Genomic DNA, 22316 nt, shown 5'->3' on the forward strand with positions numbered 1-22316 from the left:
ACACCAGAATTCCCCAAGTCCTTTTACTTGCACCCAACTTTAGTTTTACATATACCACTGCATCAAAAATATATCATGGGATTCTTAGAGATCGTGGGGATAAAAGAACAATACAATATACAGTGGTGATATTGATATTTTGTAAGCATATTTTGGCAGATAATGTCAATATTTTATACCAGTCATGCTGTGATGGTCAGGACCACTTTGCATTCTGAGGTCACCAGGCTGAAGCAACAATCTCTAATTTTGCCATTTAAACAATCTTTTTTTTCAGCTGAAAATCATTTATTTTTGGATTTAGATCTGGCAGCTGTAGATTGGAACCTGACTGTACATACTATAATGTTAAAATGTTGAACAAAGGGTGCAGAAAGTCACTATTCCCATTAGCAACCAGATGCTAAAATAGACATCAGAAGGTACTTAAATGCACTTTTATTATCTGTATTTTAGCTACATGACACTCAGATATACTTATATCAATCATTTTAAGTTAGTCAAGTATGTATATTTACTTTGTACAAAATCAAAAAGCCTATAATTTTTAAATGTTAACATCTAACCAACCAAACATTGTTAGGACTTTTTATTATTGTGAAGTGTTTCATTGGTTAATAATTAATTCAAATGTACTTTGAAAAATTATTTCATACTTGATAATGCTGCTGTTTTAATCTGAAATTAAACACAAATTTGGTTCTTATGTTTCATATCATACTGTTTTCTTGCTAGAAAGACTAGGATTAATGTTGCCATAATATTGTATATCAGCTATGAGTCATGCCCATGAAATGAATTTATTTATTTACTTAATATTCATTTGTGGTGTTGCAACTGCCAAAACAGTAAAAAATTTTGCTTTCTGTTCAGTTTATCCAGTAGTGTTACTGTGGGGCAAAAAAAAAGTTAACATTCCATTCCAGAACTTCAGGGGGGTAAAACATTTCTAAAAGTAAGCATATTTTTCCACGGTTACATCAGACAACATACTAAAACCAAGGATCCAATGTGCAGCTTTGAATTTTGTAACTTGAGCACTGAATCAGAATGTATACTTAGCAAGAACAAACTGAAAACTTTCAGGTCACTAACTTGAAGCAAGATTATTTACTTGCTGCTGGTTAGTAAATAAGTTTTAGGCAGCCCATTTATAACCTCTGGTTAGGTTATAGCAAGAATTTACAGTAGATTGTGATGTGTTTTACTTTTGGACTTATGCAGAGAATATTTTTTTGAATTATCATCAAATTTGGGCCTTCCATGCTATGGTAAAGGTTATAAGGAAAGCCTATTCTTAAGTTTTTTTTTCTGCTGACATCCTCTCCTGAGGAATTAACTGTTCCTATAAGAGAAGTTGCATTTGGTGATGTTTTGGGATCATATAAAAATCCTTAAATAATTCATTATGCTTGTGTCAGGATCAGCTCCTGCAATAACTTTGCCTGCATGTCAGAGGTGCAATTATCTGAACTTTGCTGCTGGTCAATAATGTGGTGAATAAAAAATAAATTCTTCTGAGGCTTGATATTCAAACCTGAGAAAGTAAGTTAATGCTGCTGGGTACAATAAAAAGACCTGATACAATCAAAACTGAACACTCTGCTTGAACCTTGACTCCTGATGATCCTTGTTAACTTACGAAAACTTGGCTTTTACTTGTAAGTGGCAGTGCAGGTTCCCCATAGTGCCAGATGTTTTTCTCCATGAGCAGATAAATTACTGTGCAATTTACTTGCCATTGTACATAGTCTGTGAGTTCCCAGTCATTCCTATCCAAGGACAAATTGAGGTTCCAGTTCTCTTCCTGCAATGATCTTTAACCCAATGGAATATATGGTACGGTATGAATTAACAAACCAAAAAAAAAAGTGAATCAAGTTTTACTTTTCTTGGGAAATGTGATTGAATACATAAATAACAACTGAGCAGGCCTGCCAATATCTAAAGAGAAACAACATTTCAAGTTCTCTGCAAAGATACTGCCTCAGCAACAGTATATTTCCAATATTTTTGTGTTTTTAATCTCACTTCAACTATTTGCAATCTTTGCTTTTAATTTGCAGAATTTAGAATTTCTCCTAAATACAAGCAACAGCAAGAGCATGTCCTTTACATGCTATTCAGGTAAGAGACATGAATTTATAGTTGCAGAGTTCCTTTTCTACATTGCATTGTACTGACCATTTCTCTTTATTAATAGATTATAAAGTAGCTTCTGTTTCTTTCAGGCAAACAGATTTTGCATGCAATTAACAAACTGTTCTGCATGTTTAGATCAGTCAAGTAACACTGCAACCAAATCACTGAGACACAGCTACACACACTTGTTCGGAGTGTTCAAGGAATTTTTTTTTTATTGAAATACACTCAAGGCAGTATTTAGGCTACAAAGAAAAGCATTCCCAAAGAATGGGGTGGGTTGAATATTTTGGCCTGGGTTCTCCAACTCATTCATTGTCAAAATCCACAGAAAACCAGGAAAGATCATGTGAAAGCATTTACACTTCTGTGCCTGGGCATTATATGCTTATAAGTAAGTTATTTGGATGCAGTGAAGCTTGTAATTCTGAGGAAAAACTGTCCCTTACAGTTAAAGTTTTAATAGTTTAATGTCTACAACATTACTGCTTTGTCCAATATTCAGTCAGCTTTGCATTACTGGTGAGAAACGCTATGAATAATGCAGACTACAGTGCAGTACACTTACAATGTACATTAGTAAATTTCATTATTTCCTGTTGCTCAAAGGCACCCATGGTGCAGTATAATGTTTAAAAAAAAACACCAATTAATACAAGAGGCCGCTCTGAAACATAATAAATCATGACTGAATTCTCTAACTTAGCCATTGTTTAATAGAAACAGTTGTTGGAAGAATACATGTCTATTGAGCTGTCATAATGCAAATGATATACATTAATTTCTACACCTGCATTAATTTTAATACACTTAATGGGAGAGTGAATTTGAGGAGTTTGATTTTTTTTCTGCAGCAGATTGCACAGGACGAAGAAAAATATCAACTAGTCTTCTTTGTGGTTACAGAATTTGCAAAGGAAGACTTTGCTAATTGAGACTTAAGTTCTCAGGATCCAACAATTTTTAAGCTGGGAGAGTAGATTTTACATTATTTTGTTCCTACATCTAACTCTCTGGCCCTAAGGCCTCATTGCATGATTTTGAACTTGCAGGTGCATGGAAGTAGCTGCTACAAAAGACATTTTCACTTTTCCCTATTTCTTAGTAAGAAGCACAAGCAGGGACTCGTATCCCACCATTGAGGTTTGGTGCCCGTATAGCAACATCCTCCGAACTTCTCTATGGAAGTTACAAATATACCAACTTTGCCACTTACTTCATTAGTAATTATTCAAAACCTTGTGTGGATTGATTTCATCTAAATCCATGAATGGCTATCTACTTTTAAAGAGACAATCAGGTTGAGGGTGACAAAGCCAGCATTTATTCCTCATTGCCTTTGAAATTCAATCAAGTTGACCAAACAGTTGTGGTTCTGAAGTTCCATTTAGGCCAAATTAATTAAGAACAACATATTGCCCTACCCTAAAAGACCTTGGGAAATTAGATGTGTTTTTATAATATGCTGGTTTCATGGGCAATATGATGATAGCTTCTTTCTCAACTAAATGAATTTAAATTCCCCATGTGTTATGTTGGAATTTGAAACTCATGATTATGACAATTAGATCACACCACTGTATAGCATGAACCTGTCCTCCCAGTCTACAAACACTTTGCAAACTGAACAATACAATCTATAGGAATTAAAATTTAAGCTTTAATGTAAATACAATGTTATTATCAAAATAGCCACTTCACTGCACATGCCAGTCAATATTAAAAAGGATGCATGATAATGCTGGTACCATATTTCTGTTTGGGTAGGCTTAACTTACTGATGATCAAGACATGACAACATGTAAAACTTGTAACTCTGATTTCAAGCAAAATGGAAAACAATTCTTGAAAAAAGTGTGAAATTCTTGAAAGGGTACAATTGTGCAGTTATAAATGTTACTGATACTAGTAACCTATACTTCATCATTTTACTGCTGTTGGGTTTATTTTGTGAAAAAAAATACTGCCTTGGGACAACAGAAAAAGCACAAAAAAAATCTTATTAGCAACATTTTTCCCCAAACAAGAGAGTGCATCTACAAAATGAAAATTGTAGAAAATTGCATATTCTATTATTTAATAAGACAATTTAAAACCAGTTAAGCATGATTATGCTTTAAAAACAAAACTTGAATAAATGAGTAAGTGTGATTTGCAAAGGTATCTAAGATCAAATTCAAATAAAAGTGCTATTTTCTTATATACATTTCTGGATGGATTTAACATTGAAAAGATGGAGATAGACAAATTGGAGCACATGAGGCATTCTGGAATTAATACAAAAGATTTTCTGGAAAACAACAGTTGACAAAATCTTTCAAAGTATTGATTTTTTTCAATGCATTAGGGATTCTATTATACTGAGTAGATTAAGCATAGAAAGAAAGTGTTTGTCCAGATCAGCTGGATTTTTCACTATCAAGTTGGTTTTGATTGCAGTTAAAACTTAAGTGCAATACAGCCTTTAAGAGTATTTACTAAGGAGTATGATTAAGTATTTACAAGAATACATCAGGTAATTGTGTGCCAATCTATGATGCATGATCTGTATATAGATCTACTAAAAGGCAATGGAAATCAGAGGGCATTGTGATTTAATTGATAAATAATTAAGTTGTTTTACTAATTCTTCCCAGCTTTGCAAAAAAAAATATTCTTGAAATTTACTTGTTTACTGTTTCAAAATATGGTAATGCATATTTTCCTTACAAGCAAGTTCAGTTTAATTTTTAAAGTAGGTGTCAAATATCTGGATTCCTCTAGTTACTTTGTAATATGAAATTGAGTCACTGAATATAGCCCAACTATGACGAAAATGTTGGCACATTTGTTATAAAGTGACACTCTATCAGTAAAGGCTTTATTAGCCATGGCAAATACAGTCGGTGCCTGCAAGTTATTTAGTTGAAAATGCTTCAATTCTCTTTGGAAGAATCCAAAATAATTTATGCTTTAGCATCCAGAACTGATGAATATTAACTAAATAAAAAAATTACAATAGTAGTTATCATACAGTTGAAGGTTTTAAATTCCCATTAGAATTTGCTGAACAACAATGGAGGGACTAAAATATACATGATTACAAATCCCCATATTGCTGTTTACAAGGTTCTGTTCAATTAGTAAATAAAATTCTAGATAATACACAATTGTTATGAAATTTGCAACACTTATTCATGTCTTTGGATGCTGATCATGCGGTCCATTTTCTCTCACTTCTTGCAGTTTTTCCAGAATCCACTGAGGGGGATAAAGAATGTTAAGTTTTTGATATAAAAATTAGATATTTATTTCAATTAATGTGAGTTTGTGGTTTTAATTATGTTAGAAGGAGTAACAGAATAACCATTTCTGAATAGTCAAATAGGTTGAAGGATGCTTTTGTAATTGGAAGCCAGTGATCAGTGGTGTAGTGCAGAGATCAGTGCTGGGACCCTTGTTGTTTATGATCTATATTAATGACTTGATTAGTATATTTGCAGATGACATGAAAGTTGGTGGTAACACAAGAGACTGCAGATGTGGAATCTGAAGCAACAAACTGTCTGCTGGAGGTAAAGGAGGGGATACAAAGGAGAGGCGGAGCGGTGAGTGAGTCTGAAGTGATTGGTGGACTGAGGAGAGGTGAAGGTGGATTCCAACACATAGCCTTTGTATTCCTGCTTATCAGCTGTCTCCATCTCGCTCCATAAGTCTCTCCTTTTTTCTCTCTGCCTCCATCCATCATCTACCTGCCCGTTTCCCAACTCCAACCACCCCCTTTTCTACCTACCTCAACCTGCTTGTCATCCTTCACCACTCCCCTTTATACTGGCCATCTCACCTCTCCACTCCCAGTCTCGATGCAGGGTTTTGATCTAAATTCAACAACTCTTTCCCACACCCACTGCAAGCACTGGTGCTGCTCAACTTGCTGAGTTCCTCCAGCAGATTGTTGAAAGTTAGTGGTGGTGTGGATAGCAAGGAAGGTTACAGCACAATATAAATCAGATGGAAAGTTGGTGGCATGTTGTCAGATGGAATTTAATCCTGACAAGTGTGAGGTGATGTAATATGGGAAGTCATAACAGGAGGACTTATCTGGTAAATGGTAGGGTGCTAAAGAAAGTTGATGAATAGAGGGACCCTGGGGATTGAGTCCATTGTTCCCTGAAAGTGGCAACACATGTCAGGGCATAGATTATAAAAGTTGGGATGTTGTGACTTTACAAAACACTGGTTAGACCACACTTAGAGAGCATTGTGTGTAGTTCTAGTCAGTATACTATAGGAAAGATGTGTTTGCACTGGAAGGAGTAAAGAAGAGATGTTGCCTGGATTGCAAGACATTAGTTATGGGGAGAGATAGGCTTAGGTTGTTTTCCCTGGAGCTAAAGGGTGACCTGTTAAAGGAATATAAAATTTTAAGAGGCACAGATAGAATAGATGGTTAGAATTTTTTTCCCCATGGTAGGATCATGGAAAAAAAAAGGAGGCACATTAAGGTGAAAGGAAGGAATTTAAAATGGGGATTTGATTTTTGTTTTTACACACACAAAGTGGTAGATATCTGGAACTCTCTCCAGAGGAGGTGGAGACAGAGACATTTAGACAGGCACAATGTAGAAGGAAATGGAGCTAATGCAGGAAATCTCACCATGAAAACTCACCATGAAAAAGGTATCTTCAATTATGTTTAAATCCCTCTGATCTTTGCATTCCTCCAAGTCTGGTCACTTGAGCATCCCTAATTTCTTTTGTCTCACCTATGGCCCATTTTGAACTTGTTTATTTAGAGAGTAAAACTCCAATAATCTGCTATCCGACCATTCAGAAATCCTCTGGCTCACCAGATAATGTTTGCTGTGCGCCCCAGTTGATCTGCCCACTTAGTAGGGCTTCAGTTCCCACACTCTCTTTGGTTGGCTGTGCTCCTTTGAAACTTACCTGGTTCTGCTGTTTCCTGTGCTCCATTGAAACTTACTAGTTAACAATACAACAACTTTTAAAAAAGTCAGTTTGCATTGTATTTGAGTTAAGACCTGCAATCCTGCCCTCTGGTCTGACAAATGTTGCATCTGTTCACATTACTCGTTCAACAAAGACACCCACCCACACCCTCCTTAACTTCAGTCTCAACAGCTCAAGGTCTGACTGTAGGTAGGATCTTAGAATCTAATCAAACATAATACAAATGAAGGCAGGCAAGTCACCTGGGAAAAGGTGGGAAGGGAGGGGCATGCAGGTCAAAACGAGGGCAAATCTGAATCTAATAATTAATGAACTTATAAATCACCTAATACAATTCACCCCTGGAAGTTTCAATGGGTCTTGCTGACAATACAGTTTAAAAAAAAAAGCAATACCTTTGCATCAGCTTCAGATCTGAAATTTACAATTTTTCCATATTCTTTTGCATGAAAGACAGACTTGACCCGTTCCTTTAAGAAAATAGGGAAGATGTTAGACTGAAATAAATAACCCAAACAAAGCAATGTTTGTTGCCTGTAAAATATGACCTGCATAACTTAAAAACTGTATTTATATACCTCCTTTAATGTATTAAAACATCACAAGGTGTCACGAGTCTAAGAAAGAACCAATAGCTGGAATCAAAGAGGGAGCAGCACTTTCAAAGAGATAGCGAGGCACTGAGATTTAGGAAGTGAATTCCAGAATACGAGGCCAATACAATTTGCAGAATTTTGCAACTACAAGAGCTTACATAGATGGTGAGGGAAGAGGCCATAGACGGCTGGGAATCTAAAATTGCAGTGTTACTGGTTAGTGAGCAGAGGCTATGGGTAGCAGAGTTTTGGATGAATATAAATTACTGCAGAGTAGGAAATGGAAGGCAAGCAAAGTATTGGAATAGTCAAGTCTGGAAGCAAAATTATTGTAGATAATGTGTGTTTAAGCATGATACAGATTAGAAAGTTGAGAAGGCCAAGGATGATCCTTCAGGATAAGATGCATGGTAGCAGGATAAGAAGCCATTGCAGGGTATTCTTTGGTTATAGTTAAATAGGTAAGGATAAGATGAAGTTCATATACTGGCCTAGGAAGGAGAGGCTTTGCAATAATATGCTATACTCAGCTATTTGCAAGCTTTAAGCAGCTCAACGAGAAATAAGATAATACATCACACTGTCATAACCGTGGCAATGTGGCTTTAGTTAGGGTAATTTCAGCAGTACAGCAGGGGTAGTAACCTAATTGGAAAGATGCAAACTGAGAAAGAACAGCACAGATTTGCAAGGTGATAAATTGAAGGATTGGAGAGGGGAGGGGTAGTAGTTTGCTTAAAAAAAAAGGGCAACAAGGACTAGAACAGCAGCACCTGATCTGTAGTGAAGAGTGCACAGCAGCAAAGAGAAGGACACCATTAACCATCTCAGTTCAACTAGATTAGAAGACAGGCAATAAGGGATGAGATTAGAGGGAGATGGGGACAAAAATACTTGAAGATACAGATTCAGTCAGTGAGTTTGGAGAAGAGGGAAATCGTGCAAAGGCCTGAAACTTGGTGATAAAGCAGTTGGATGAGAGAGTGGGGAAAAAGGAGAGGATGGTAGTGTAGCATACAAAATGAGCTTTATCTTTGCACATCAGATGATTCTGGAATAGCAAATAGATTTGAATGTAGATAGCAGAGTACAAGTGCTGCTGGGTGTGATGTGGCTGAATAAAGCAACTGTTAGACAGATCCACGTTTCTCAGCTTAAAGTAGCAAAGACTGGGTTTACCAAGATGAATAAGCACCGAGTGCAATGAGGTGTTTACCAGGGACAAGTGTATTAACATTTGATATAGTAGTGTTAATAGACAACTTGGTAGCTACAGCCATATTGAAGAAGTTGTAAGCCATTTGAGGAAGAGTTTATGCAAGCTACAGTAGGAATAATATTCTAATACTTAGTGATTAATTTAAATGAATACGCCCTTTTCAACTGCACTATCGCTGCCATTAGTTCTGAGTTAAAACATACTAAGAGCTATGATCTAGAGCTGGATAAAATATCTAAAGTAAGCAAGGCAAGGCTCCTGTATGAGAGTGACAGTCAAAGATGGGTTTGAATGAATTGTTGCAACTTCCTGACAACATCTGTATACATATACATGAAATCAACATGATAAAATGCAGTCTTTTATAATACTCCAAGCAAAATCAAGTATTCTCTTACTTTGGCTTCAATGCGCAACCTCCTTCCATCAACGATGAAAGGCTCCTTGGTGAATTCTTCAAAGCTGTACTGCCATTCACAAGTCAACTGGCCGAATGTTCCTTGTGTTACAAAAAAAACACCACTGGAAAAAATAAATTTTGATGGAATCAGATTAACAAAAGGCACACAAAAACATTAATGGTAAATAGCATTCAGTACACTTTATAAACATGAACTGGCAGCATGTAATTTATAATAACTGAATTGATCTCATTGGGCAAATGTATTAATGAATATCCAGGCTGGCTCATGCTTTAGCTTTCCACTATAAGTAGACTCAATTTGGCCTATAATTAGGAAATAGCCAGGAAAAATAGGAATAAAAACCCCACAAATTTTGTGCATCTCCAGTGTCTTGCTCAGAGTACCCAGATTAATAAGCAAAATTATGTATTTGGCAATGTGACAAATGGGAATCTTATGCATTTAAAGTGCAGCATGAAACAGTGTGGGATAGTTAGGTCAAAAATCCATACAATTTTGAAATCTGCCGTCTTAGGATGTGTTCCATGGTAAAACGGTTATAATTTTAACTTTTTCTATTCACCTACTTTCATTGATTTCGGTGTCACTGATCACTCTTATGGGACCTTATTCCCTGTGCACCAGAGTATACTTTTCTCTGAATAAAATCGTCAAGATACAGGAAGTGAATAACAATCATCCTCCATTTCCAAAGATCACATGCAACCCAATGCTTAATGATCTCAACTTCAACAGCTGGAAGAGTAATAATCTCTCTCAAGGTGGTCTGAACGATAAGCAAGTTTATTTAAACAGCATGTTCCTTGGAACTACAATTTGCTTTAGAATCTTAATACAAGAAAGATGCATTGCTTGATCCATAATAAAAGCTTTCCTATATTGAATCACTGACTTGGTTTACTGTCATTTATTTCTACATAACTAAAAGAAGAAATCCAGTATACACAAAATACAACCTCAAATTCTAAATTTCCATTTTGTTCAGAATATCTAATGTGAAGATCATTGGAACAGAATTTTGGAAACTACAATGCACAGTTGCTACTACATACCTACATTTGGTACAAGCCAAAGACAAACTTCTTTTACTTAGCCGTACAAGCTGGAAATAGTATCTGCATTTCCACTACTGTTGCCAATTTCAGCCTAATGCAATTATACTGTTCAAGTGTCTGTCTGTACCTAAATTTCCATGATGATCAAGTTGAATGTAGCAAGACCAAAGCAGCAAGAGATCAACTAATGGTTCAACTTTCATTATGTACATTACAAAATACATGGAAAAGATTTTTCCCCTCTTTGTGACATACAGTCAATCTTAAATCTCTCAAGAAATAACTTGAAATTATGTAGCACTTTCAATATAATAAATCTTCCCAAGGTGCTAATCAAAACAGAAATAATTATCAAATAAAATTTTACACAGAGTAAATATGGCAAATCAGAGAGAATAATGAAGCAAGAGAGGTAATTCCACACCCCAAGGCCTGGTGTGCAAATGTGAAGGAAAGAAAAGTGGGGTTGCACAATGGCCAGAAATGGAGGATTGTGAAGGGACGTAAAAGTTAGCAATGGCAAAAGACCAAGGCTAAGGAAAAGAGAGCAATTCAGTTGAAGGAAAATGTGGTCAGAAACTTCGTGAGGTTAAACAGAAAATTTAGCCTACAAACACTGAACACTTGTGTAAACCAGCATTGCCTTGAAACCTTCCTGCAGAGAGTAAGCTGGCTCTGGGGCACAAGTTTACACTTCCACATCATGATTTACAGTTTGGTGCTTTCTGTAGATGGCATGTGCTGCCCAATAAAAGTGGTGCAACAAGCTGACTCAGTAGCCAACATAAGGAATTCTCATGGATAGACAATATGGAAATAAAAAGGACTTCTTTCTTATCATCTTTTAAACTATTTTACAGAAATTAAAACAAACATAAGGCTGTGTATATGGGGTTAAGAGCTTTTTTTGTGCTCTGACAGCAGAGGGCCAGACTGGAGGGCTTCAAATGTGGAGTGCAGGAGTAATGATTGAAGGCAGTACACAAGGACTTGAAAAGAGGGAACCTGCAAGACAGGGAGGAACAAAACTTTTTTTTTTGAAGCCAGAAATTGATGATGGCCTATTTGAAGGGGACAGGGAGATTGTCTTAAGAGAGGGACCAATTTAACAGTACCAGTCAACATGGGAGCTATAGTGGATTTTGATTGGTCAGCTTTTTGGTACGAATAAGGTGGAGTAGGAAGCTGGGTCTCAGGTAGAGGATATTGGGGGGGGGGGGTTGTTGGCAGTGGGTGAGGAGAGAAACTAGGGAAATATCTGAGTTCAGGGCTTGAATCCTGTAGAAAAGTTAAAACCATGGGCTAGGAGAAGAGAAAGCAGCAAAGCCATTTTGAATGGATGATCGGATCAAAATCTAATCCAGGCGGAGATACAAGGACGTAAGAAAGTAAAGGTTCTGATGGAACTGGGGGTGGAGCTGAAGGTGTGAATGACCAGAGCAGAAGCTGCAGAAATGCTCTGGTATATTATGGCTTCCAACTGGACAGCTGATAATTTGAGAAGGCGTCATAATTAGCCTGGAGTGAGTATTTCCAGCAGCAGGCATAAAAGGGTGACATTAGGAGAGAGGAGAGGGATGCAAATAAATTAACAGACATGGCCCACGGCTGACAAAATAGAAGTGGAAAATCCAGGCGAGATACGAGGTTGATTTGGGACCAGTGAGCTCAGAAACTACCTTGGTTGAGAAGCCTTATGTTGGAGACATTGAGGGAGGAGACCAATGAAAATATCTCAAGAATGAGGACCTTGGTGATGCATTAAGGAATGAGGATTTTTATTTACAAAGGGGTGAGAGGAATGGAATAAGTTGAGAATTCTCAGAGAGTCAGAGTCATACAGCATGGATACAGGCCTTTCGGCCAATGAGTCCATGCTGACCACGGCACCCACACATCGAATCCCAATTTCCTGTGTTCGGCCCATATCCCTCTAAGCCCCGTCCCTCCACGTACCTATCCAAGTGCTTCTTAAATGATACTATTGTACCTGCCTGAACCAGTTCCTCTGCCAGCTAATTCCATAGATGCTCACCACCCTCTGCATGAAAAAGTTGCCCCTCAGGTCACTTTTAAATCTTTCCCCTCTCATCTTAAATCTATGCCCCCTAGTTTTGGACTCGCCTACCCTGGGGAAAAGACTTGCTACCATCCAGATGTGGGGAATATACTAAAAAAAAATAAGGGGAGAAGCTAAGGTGCAATATGTTAAATGTGTCAAAAATTTACTGGTCTGGGAGGGGCAACTGTTGCGAACTTTAAAGGAAAGGTGTCACCATCAGCCAAGTATCCATCAAATATGTGATATCAATGCAATCCTCCAGGGAATGGAAATTCTGGAGAGAGATGCTATGATCACACAAACAGCTAACGTGAAAACCAAATCATCAGGACCATTGCTGGAAAACTCACAATTCAAGATTTTACACTTAGCCACAAAAGTAAATATTATGAAAATAATACTTATGGTGGATAAGAACAAAAGCTTGGTTAAATTATGAAGTCTTAAGATGGGTCTTAAAAAGTGAGAGAAATAGAGGCATAGAAATTATGCAGCTTGGAGTTAAGATATCTGGAGCCTTGCCAATGATGGAGGTGAAAAAAAGGGAAATTCATGAGGCCAGAAATTGAGCAGTGCAGAAATCCTGGAGGATTGTATGGAGACTGGAAGAGGCAAGCAAGAAGAGATTTTAAAATGTTAAGAATTTAAAGAACATTAAAAAGCTCAATGGGAGCCAGTAACGATCAAATGAGCAGAGGGGTAATGAGTGAATGGGACTTGGTGTGTGTTAGGATGAAGGCAGCAGAGTATTGGAAGACTGAAATTATGCAGCATAGAAAATGGAAAACCAGTCAAAGTGGTATTGGAATAGTCTATAAAAACTTTGTTATCCAAGATTGATTTAGTAGCTTAATTCTGTTGTATCACTGCAGATGAAATGCCTTCTACATTGCATCTTCTTGTTATGAAATTCATGAGCATAGGCTACACTAAGTTATATTCTTACCTTAATTCCTGCCACACAACTGTCCTATGCTTACAAGTTATCACTCCTCGTCCCACAAACTATGGCTGAGATAAGAAATCTATTTCCAATCAGCAGTATTTTGGGATACTAGGGTATATTTCAGTTTATATTAGTGTAGTTTTCTCACATTAAATATGAACACCTACTTAGAGCACCCAACAGTACCAGACAAATACAAAGCAATTAAAATTATCACCTTAGCTGAATTCTGAAAACTCATTACATAATAAAAATTGAAATTACAGTTATGAATCTCTGCCTTAGACATTTAGAAATACAAACGGCTTGTGAAGATAGGAAACATGATCAATTACTACTGAACACAAGAGAAACAGAAATAGACTATTTAGATCCTCTTATCTGCTCTACCATTTGATAAAATCATAGCTAATTTTTAACCTCACACTACTTTCTTGTACTAAACACATATCTCTCAATTCCCTCAATATCTAAGAATTTATTGATGACTCCCTTGAATATTCTCAGTTTCTGAGCCAACTGAGCCCAGTTGAGCAGATAATTCCAACGATTCAAGACCATCTGGGTGCAGAAATATCTTTATTATCTCAGTCCTGAATGGCTGACCCCTTATTTTGGCACTATAACCCCTGGGTCAAGACATTTGAGCCAGAGAAAGCATCAACTCTAAGTTCACGAAAGAATTTAAGTTCCAATGAGAACACCTTTCATTTTGAGAGAGCATATGCCCAATGTGTTTAGCCTCCTGTTAAGAATCATCCCACAAATCAATTTGGTGAACCTTTGTTGAAGACCCTCTATAATACAAGGTCGACCAAATCTTTGCCCAATATTCCAGGTACATTCTCACTGAGGCTCTATAACTGTATTTGTTTTTTGCTCACCAGACTGCACACAGAGTTGCCATTAGTATGCGGGGGGGCCTTTCAAAACTGCCTAAAACATGCATTTTGGCAAGGGATGAAAAAAATTGCTTTGAATTTATCTATAGAAACAATTCAGACATCTTTTGGTTTAGCATTAATTATATTCAAAGTTCGGCAGATTAGTCAAATAGAGATGCATGTTGAGAGCATATTTTGTAACTGACTGTGAATTCCTGTTAGTCTAATGCAATTATGAGATGCTTACATGACTAATTCTCATTCTCAAGAAAAATGTATGCCATGTGAAATAGCAAGTCTTAGTGTGATATATCCACATGTAGTCAAGATTAGGAACATTTTATAAACTACTAAGGGATGCCCAAAAATGGAAAGGAGAAAACAGTTGATAGAAGTAAACTGGCAAGAAAAATAAAAGCATTAAAAGCAAGGCAGGAAAAGAACAGCTGAGGTGAATGTTGGTCCTTTAAAGGATGAGAATGGAGAATTCATGAGGAAATAAGGAAATGGCAGTCTTGTATCTGTCTTCATTCTAGAATACACAAAAGGCATCCAAATAATAGAACTCACCAGGCAAAAGGGAGGGTGGATCAAAACGATGATTATTGGAGGAAAATGACTAATAGAACAAAAGATTGACAAGTATGGTCTATGTCCCAAGATTTTGAAAGAAGATCCAGAGATAATGGATGTATTGCTTGCTAGCCACCAAAATAATCTAGATTCTGAAAAAGATCCCAGTAGATAGGAACACTAAATACTCAAGAAAAGGAGGAGAAAGAACACAGAGAACCATATGGCCAATTAGTCTAATATCTGCCTTTGGGAAAATACTGCAGATCATTACTAAGGAAATAATGGCATGACATTCAGAAAATCATCATATAATTTAAGGGAATAAACCTGGCATGTTTGGCAATTCGTTATTTGAGGAAGTAACTAGCAGGTGGAAAAAGGGGAACCAGTAAACGTAGTGTATTTAGGTTTCCAAAAGGTGCCACAAAGGGTTACTGCACAAGAGGCCTTGACGTGGGAATAATAGATTGGCATGGATAGACAACTGACTAACTAACAGAAAACAGAGTTGGGATAAATTGATAATTTTCAGAGTTTTGCAGGGGTCAGTGCTGGGACCTTAATTACTTTCAATCTATATTAATAATTTAGATGAAGGGACTGAGTATTCTAAGCAAATTTTCTAATGATACAAAGATAGGTGTGAAGGCAACGGGATGGAATATAACGTGGGAAAGCCAGGTATGCAAGTACAGCAAATACTTAGGGAGACCAAATGGAAAAGCTGTCTAGCTATAATTGTCTAGTTCCTTGGTCAAACATACCTAGAATACTACATATGCTTTTGTTCTAAGTATGCCTCGAGGCAATTCAAGGAAATTTCACTTGATTGATTCCTGAACTGAAGAGGTCACCTTACAAGGCACAGTTGAACTTATGCTTATTGGAGTGGATGGGTAGTGATCTTATTGAAATACAAGATTTGAGGAAGTTTTATAGGATAGCCACTGAGAGGATGATTAACTTATGGGAAAATCTAGAACAAGGGGACATAGTTTCAAAAAGAGGCACCATTTAAGATAGAAAAGAATTTCTCTTAAAAGGCTATGAATCTTTGACTGTAATTCAGTTGTTGATCATTGAATAGATTTATGAGTGAGACAGATAAATTTTTGGAGTATTGTGGTATTCAAGAGTTGTAGGCATCAGGCAAGAAAGGTCATATCAGCCATGATTTTATTGATTGCAGAGCAAGATCAAGGGATATCATTCTGTTTTGTAAGATAATCTCCTTCTTCTTGTTGGGCAGTCCTTTGGGATCAAGGATGACTTGTTTTCACACTTGTGGGTTCTGAGATGGTCAATGAGACCAGTGTGGGAACTGCAAACTCTTCCACAGGTGGGATAGGAAATCCCTGAAGGGAAGTGAGCTTTTCTGCTTCAACAATCAATTTTAAGTTGGGCTAGTGCAGTAGAAATTTTTATTTTGATATTGCAAGTATTATTGCACAGTTCATAATTATTGCACATATACCATTTGTATCAAACAGGAGTTATTTATTTGATAAATGTTAAATACATGTGCCTTACTGATTTATAGCCATCGTCAGTTCAACGGTGTGTACATTCTTCTGCAGTATGTTGCAGATGATTGACTACTGTAAAGTGGAATGCAATGCCAAGGGATCTCTGTTCAATTCCTGCATCTTACAATGTTTACATAAATTTGGACAGATAAAAGGCGATCTTTGTTTTGGATGAGAGAGGCAGTCCACTTATGGGACAGGTCATTTAGTTTGATACTAAATAGCATTCCCATCTCATATAACAATCTAAGAATATGAACTCTCTCTTGCACCACTTGCACGTTGATAGTCAATGTGGGAAATGTGTGTTTTCTCTTTTTTCAGCAGTTTGAATATGTACCAGAAGGTTTTTAAGTTAAAGTGCTAAATGTGGGTTAAAAACTAACCACAGTTTTCAAAGCAGATTTTCCAAACTCTTCTAATGCTTAAAATCTTACCTTTTTGTGATCATAAACAAGTCAGAGTCATTTATCATTTTATGGGAAAAGTACTTCAATTTGGCAAATCTCCCATTTTCAATTTTCTAGGGGAAAAAAAAAACAGGTGGTAAAATAAACGGCAGTCTTTTCATTTTGGATGCATCACAAAATAATGGAAATATGAGTGCAGTAAAGGATTAACTATATAAACTTGCTAATACAGCAACAGTTAACAATTAATTTGTTCCACAAGAAAAGAGTTGTATATTTTTTTTTAAATCAACAGTTACCAACAATAATGATCATTGTACTAATAACCAGACAGAAAAGACTGAAGCCTTGGTTGACAATCCTTGCAATCCTTCATTAAATCTCAGACAAGCTCCTGGAGGGACCACTTTTTGGTTTAAAAAATTCCAAGTCCAGGGAGAAATTGACAGTAAATAATTATCTCAATTACAAAAAGCCCAGTCATACCCTTGCTATAGGCCAAGAACAGAGTTACATTTTTAAATAAAGTGGGGGAGGGACTAAGGCATACAAGTTTAAGAAATAAAAGTTTACAAGGAAGATAATGATCATAATATTTGGATGTCAGTGGCAAGGCCAACTTATAATGCACCCCCCCCAATTTTCTTTCAGAAGGTGATGATGTCTTCTTGAACAACTAAAGACCTTGTGGAGGATGTACTCCCACAGTACTGTTAGATGGGGAGTTCCAGGAGCTTAACCCAGCAATATTAACACATTTTTTCAAAGATGCTGTGAGATTTAACAGAATCACATAAGATTTAGGTCGCTGGAGCCATTCATGCTGCTCAAAAAGAGCAATCCAAACTAATCGCACCTTTCAGCACTTGAACCACAGCTCAGTTGATTGTGGTAACTCAAATAATCTCCAGACACTTCTTAAATCATGGTGAGACTTTCCACCTCTGCCTCCATTCCAGTCCACAATTTCCAGACCCCGATCACTGTCTAGGTTTTATATACATTTGCCTCATCTTCTGTTACTTTAAAACTAGCGCCCTTGTTTTTGGCCCCTTGGCTAAGGGAAATAGTTCCTTCCTATTTATATAGATCCTTCCTGCACCTGAATTAAGCTCCAAGGTCCCTCTGTTCCTTGACACTTATCATTATCCCACTATTTATTATATATTCTCTTATCTTGTAGCATCCTGAATGCTTCACTGGATTAAATTCTATTTGGCACTTTATTGCTTAAAATCAAAAACTGTCTTCTTTCCTGTCAACCACTGGACTTGAAGGGGTACTTTCAGAAATTGTTCCCATGCACCTCTTCCCTTACCTGATGGTAGGAGTTGTAGGCTTGTTGAAGAAACTTGGTGACTTGCTGGACAGCTATGGTATGCCTGTTGTGATGGGACTAAATGGTGGTTGGGAGCTAATCAAGAGCACTGCTTTCTCCTGGATATTATTGAGCTGTTTGAGTATGATGGTGGAGTTGTGTCAAGAAGAGGGAACAGCAGGAATATAGCATTTGGCCCCTTGAGCTTGCTCTACCATTCATAAGATAGTGGTTGACCTTTAATGTCCGCACCACATTTCTGTACTAACCCCATAAGCCCACGATTTTCTCGTTATCGAAAAATCTATTGTTCATCCAGGCAAGCGAAGAGTCTTTCACGCACTCCTAGACTTGTGGCTTTTGGGTTGTGGAAAGGTATTGAAAAGGCAAAGGCCTACCCAGTCTAGGTGACCCTGCAAGGTCTTCCTCTCATATAACTGGAGGTGGGCTAAATTGGGAGAAATGTCTCATAGTTTAGTCAAGCAAAGCCTAACTCATGGAATTATATTTTTCTGCTCACGTCCCAGACTCTAAGTTTATACCTGATGAAATTTTTTTCTAACCAGAGGACAGATGTACCAGGGATGGTAACATAGTGGCAGACATTAAAGGAATTATGGCCCTAGGAGTCCTTAAATTTTGACACTGGACCCCATGAGGTCTCATGGAATTAGATTACATACAAGGAAGGAAAACATATTTGATTAACATCTATAGCCCTTCCTTGCCCACTGAACACTATATGGAAGAAACAATAAGAAATAAGGGCATGGAATATACAAGAGGCTTGGTAGTACCAGCATTAGTTGAATTGGTCCAATCAAGAAAGATATCTCTTAGTAGACATTCAGCAGCTGGTGAGAGAACCAACACAAGAGGCAAACCAACTTGATCTTATCCTCTCCAGTCCAACCACTGTAGATACGTTTGCTAATAACATCATTAGTAGAGCAAAGGCATCCTCCACTGTATCAATTAGGATAGGTTCAGAACAAATCTAAGAGATTGAAACTCAATATTCATGAGGAATTGCGGGCTATTAGCATCTCAATTCCAGCTGCTGTCTATAAGGAGCTTGTACGTTCTCCCTGTGACCGCATGGGTTTCCTCTGGATGCTCTGGTTTCCTCCCACATTCCAAAGACGTACGCGTTAGGAAGTTGTGGGCATGCTATGTTGGCGCCGGAAAGGTGATTAAATTTGCGGGCTGCCCCCAGCACATTCTACACAAAGATGCATTTCACTGTTTCGATGTACATGTGACTAATAAAGAAATCTTATGCTGACGGTTTGATAAAGAAGCAAAAAGCACATAGTCGGTATAGAGCACTGAAAATGGGAGAGGCCCCTCTGACATGTAGGGAGGGCAGGGGGTTGTTTAAAGAAAGAAGTCACAAAGGGAAAGAGCAGCCAAGTAGGACTCTGGAAAATCCCAAGGCATTTTAGAAGTGTATTGAGAGCAAGAGGACAACCAAGGAAAGAGTGGGGCCCGTCCAGAATTGGAAGTTTCATTTAGAACAGTGAATTTCTAGAGCCAGTTAAAATTAAAGGAGTATTAGATGTCTTAGCAGATATACAGGTGAACAAATCCCCAAGAGTCTGATGAAATGTATCGTGGGCTTCTACAGGCAGCAAGGGAGAAGATTGCTGGGGTCCTGATGGAGATATTTAAATCTTGGCTGGTCAAGTTGAGGTGCCAGATGATTGGAAAACAGCAAATATGGTATCTTTATTCATGAAGGTCAGCAGGGATAAACAGGGCAATTATAGGGAGTTTGTCTAATGTCAGTGTGGCGAAATAATTGGAAAAAATCTGAAGGGTAGGATTAATGTACACTTGGAAAAGCAGAGATTCATCAGGGATAGTCAGCATAGATTTGTTGATGGGTGATCCTGTCTAACTAATTAAATTGAGTTTATTTTGAAGAGGTAACTAAATATATTGATGAGGGCACTGCGGTTGATGTGGTCTACATGGACTCCAATGAGGTCTTTGACAAAGTTCCACATAGAACGCTAGCTCAAAAGGTTAGAGCCAATGGGATCCAAGGCAATTTGGCAAATTGGATCCAACAACTGACTTGGTAATAGGAGATAGAGGGTAATGGTGGAGGGTTGCTTTTGTGACTGGAAACCTATGATCAGTGGTGTACCACAGAAATCAGTGCAGGGACCCTTGCTGTTGTTATTTATATTGACGATTTAGATGTGAATGCAGGAGGTATGATTAATAAGTTTGCAGATGACATGAAAATTGGTGTTGTTGATAGTGAGGATATTCTAAGGCTCAGAATGATATTGATCACTTGGAAAGCTGGGCAGGGCAATGGCAGATAGAATTTAATCCCAATGTGCATGATGTGATGTTTTTGTGAGGTCTAATAAGGGTAAGATAAATACCATTAATGATAAGGCTCTAGAGAGCATTGAGGAACAAAGTGACCTTGGTGTACAAGTCCAAAGATCCCTGAAAGTGGTGATATGGGTAGATAGATTGGTGAAAAAGGCATACAGAATGCTTGCTTTCATTAGCTAGGGCACAAAGTAAATGAGCAGGGAGGTTGTGATACAATCTTTAAAGGTATTTGTTAGGCCACAGCTGGAATATTGTGCACAGTTCTGGTTACCAGAGTAATGGGAAGGATGTGACTACATTGGAGAAGGTTCAGAGGAGATTCACCAGGATATTGCCTGGGAATATCGGCCTCCTCAGCTCCGAGATTTGTTTTCCTTGGAGCCGAGGGGAAACCCAAGAGAGGTATACAAAATTTTGCTTTAGCCAGAGCTAAGTAATGCAACCAGTGAATCAAGTCAAAGTAGTCCTTCCACATCCAATTATAAATGGTGACAAACAATTGAATAAGCTCCAGGAGAAGGTGGCTCCATCGTCAGCTTCAGCCTCAATGAAGTCAGAAGCTAACAAGTGAGTGCAGAAGACAAATCTCAATAGATTATAACTATTTTCAGTCAGCTTTTTTCAGCTCAGCCTTCTCCTGAGCTCTCCATCCTCATGAGATAAGATATCTTTATTAGTCACATGTACATCGAAACACACAGTGAACTGCATCTTTTGCGAAGAGTGTTCTGGGGGCAGCCCGCAAGTGTCGCCATGCTTCCAGTGCCAACATAGCACGCCCACAACTTCCTAACCCGTACGTCTTTGGAATGTGGGACGAAACCAGAGCACCTGGAGGAAACACATGCAGACACGGGGAGAACATACAAACTCCTTACAGACAGCAGTGGGAATTGAACCCGGGTTGCTGGCGCTGTATTAGATTCATGGTCCTGGACAAACCATGCCTTTAGCCAAGTGTTACAGTACCACTACAATGTTACATTGGCCTGGCAAAGTAAAAACAAAACACGTAGGAATGCCATATCCAGAAAAAGGAGAAAACAAATCAGTTAACCGTGTCTACTTTCAATCTAAGGAAAGTGTCAGGACTGTACTTCTATTGTAGCACTTACTCCCTAACAAAATGCTTACTGATGCAGAGTTTGGTTTTCACTTGGAAGATCTGGCTCTGGAACTCATTACGGCTTTGCTTCAAATATAGACAAAAGAGTGGAATTCCAGAAGTCAGATGGAATTCCCTGACCTCCAAGCAGCATTTAATGGTGTGGTCTCAAGGAAATCTAGTTTAAAATAAAAGGCAGTTAAGGGGAAATTCTCTATTGGCTGGTGTTATAACTATTACAAAGGAAGATGGTTACAGTTGTTGGACTGCTAAATCACTCACCTACATCCTTGACATCACCACTGACCATAAACTTAACTGGATCAGCCACATAAATACTGCCATGTAATTCATGTTCCAAAAGTCCAAGAATAATAGGTTTACCTCATTTAAATATTTAAAGAAATAAATGCAAGCAGCACAAGTATAAATCCATGATAGATAATCAGCTCATTCAAATACGAGGCTCAGAGCTAGCAGAACAGAAATTGACTATTATTGTTCAACAGTTAGTTTTGTTTGGACAATGAAATGAAATGCTTTATTTTGATGAGATTTTCCATCTGTGAGAAAAGGAAAATGCTAACAAAGTTTAGTTAGCCAGTTAAAACTTTTTAAATTGTTTTAAACTATCGCTATCTGAAGTGATATCTGCTTCTTCACATACATGTGAATATATTCAGATATTCTTCTGTGTCATAACAACTCTATGATTCAGTCACTGGAATACCTGGCATGAAGAACGTA

General features: G+C 37.7%; 1 protein-coding gene across 1 annotated transcript in view; it reads right to left on the reverse strand.

Moving 5' to 3' along the window:
• Window positions 1–2835: 2835 nt before the first annotated feature.
• Window positions 2836–22316, reverse strand: part of vps13a (vacuolar protein sorting 13 homolog A) — a 283508-nt gene continuing 264027 nt past the window's right edge. The window contains 4 exon segments of the mRNA XM_052020712.1: window positions 2836–5382; window positions 7488–7562; window positions 9306–9429; window positions 16819–16904. Coding sequence (XP_051876672.1) covers window positions 5317–5382; window positions 7488–7562; window positions 9306–9429; window positions 16819–16904 — 351 coding nt within the window. The 3' untranslated portion in view covers window positions 2836–5316.

This window comes from Pristis pectinata, chromosome 7 (genome assembly GCF_009764475.1).
Source record: "Pristis pectinata isolate sPriPec2 chromosome 7, sPriPec2.1.pri, whole genome shotgun sequence".
Lineage (NCBI taxonomy): Eukaryota > Metazoa > Chordata > Chondrichthyes > Rhinopristiformes > Pristidae > Pristis > Pristis pectinata.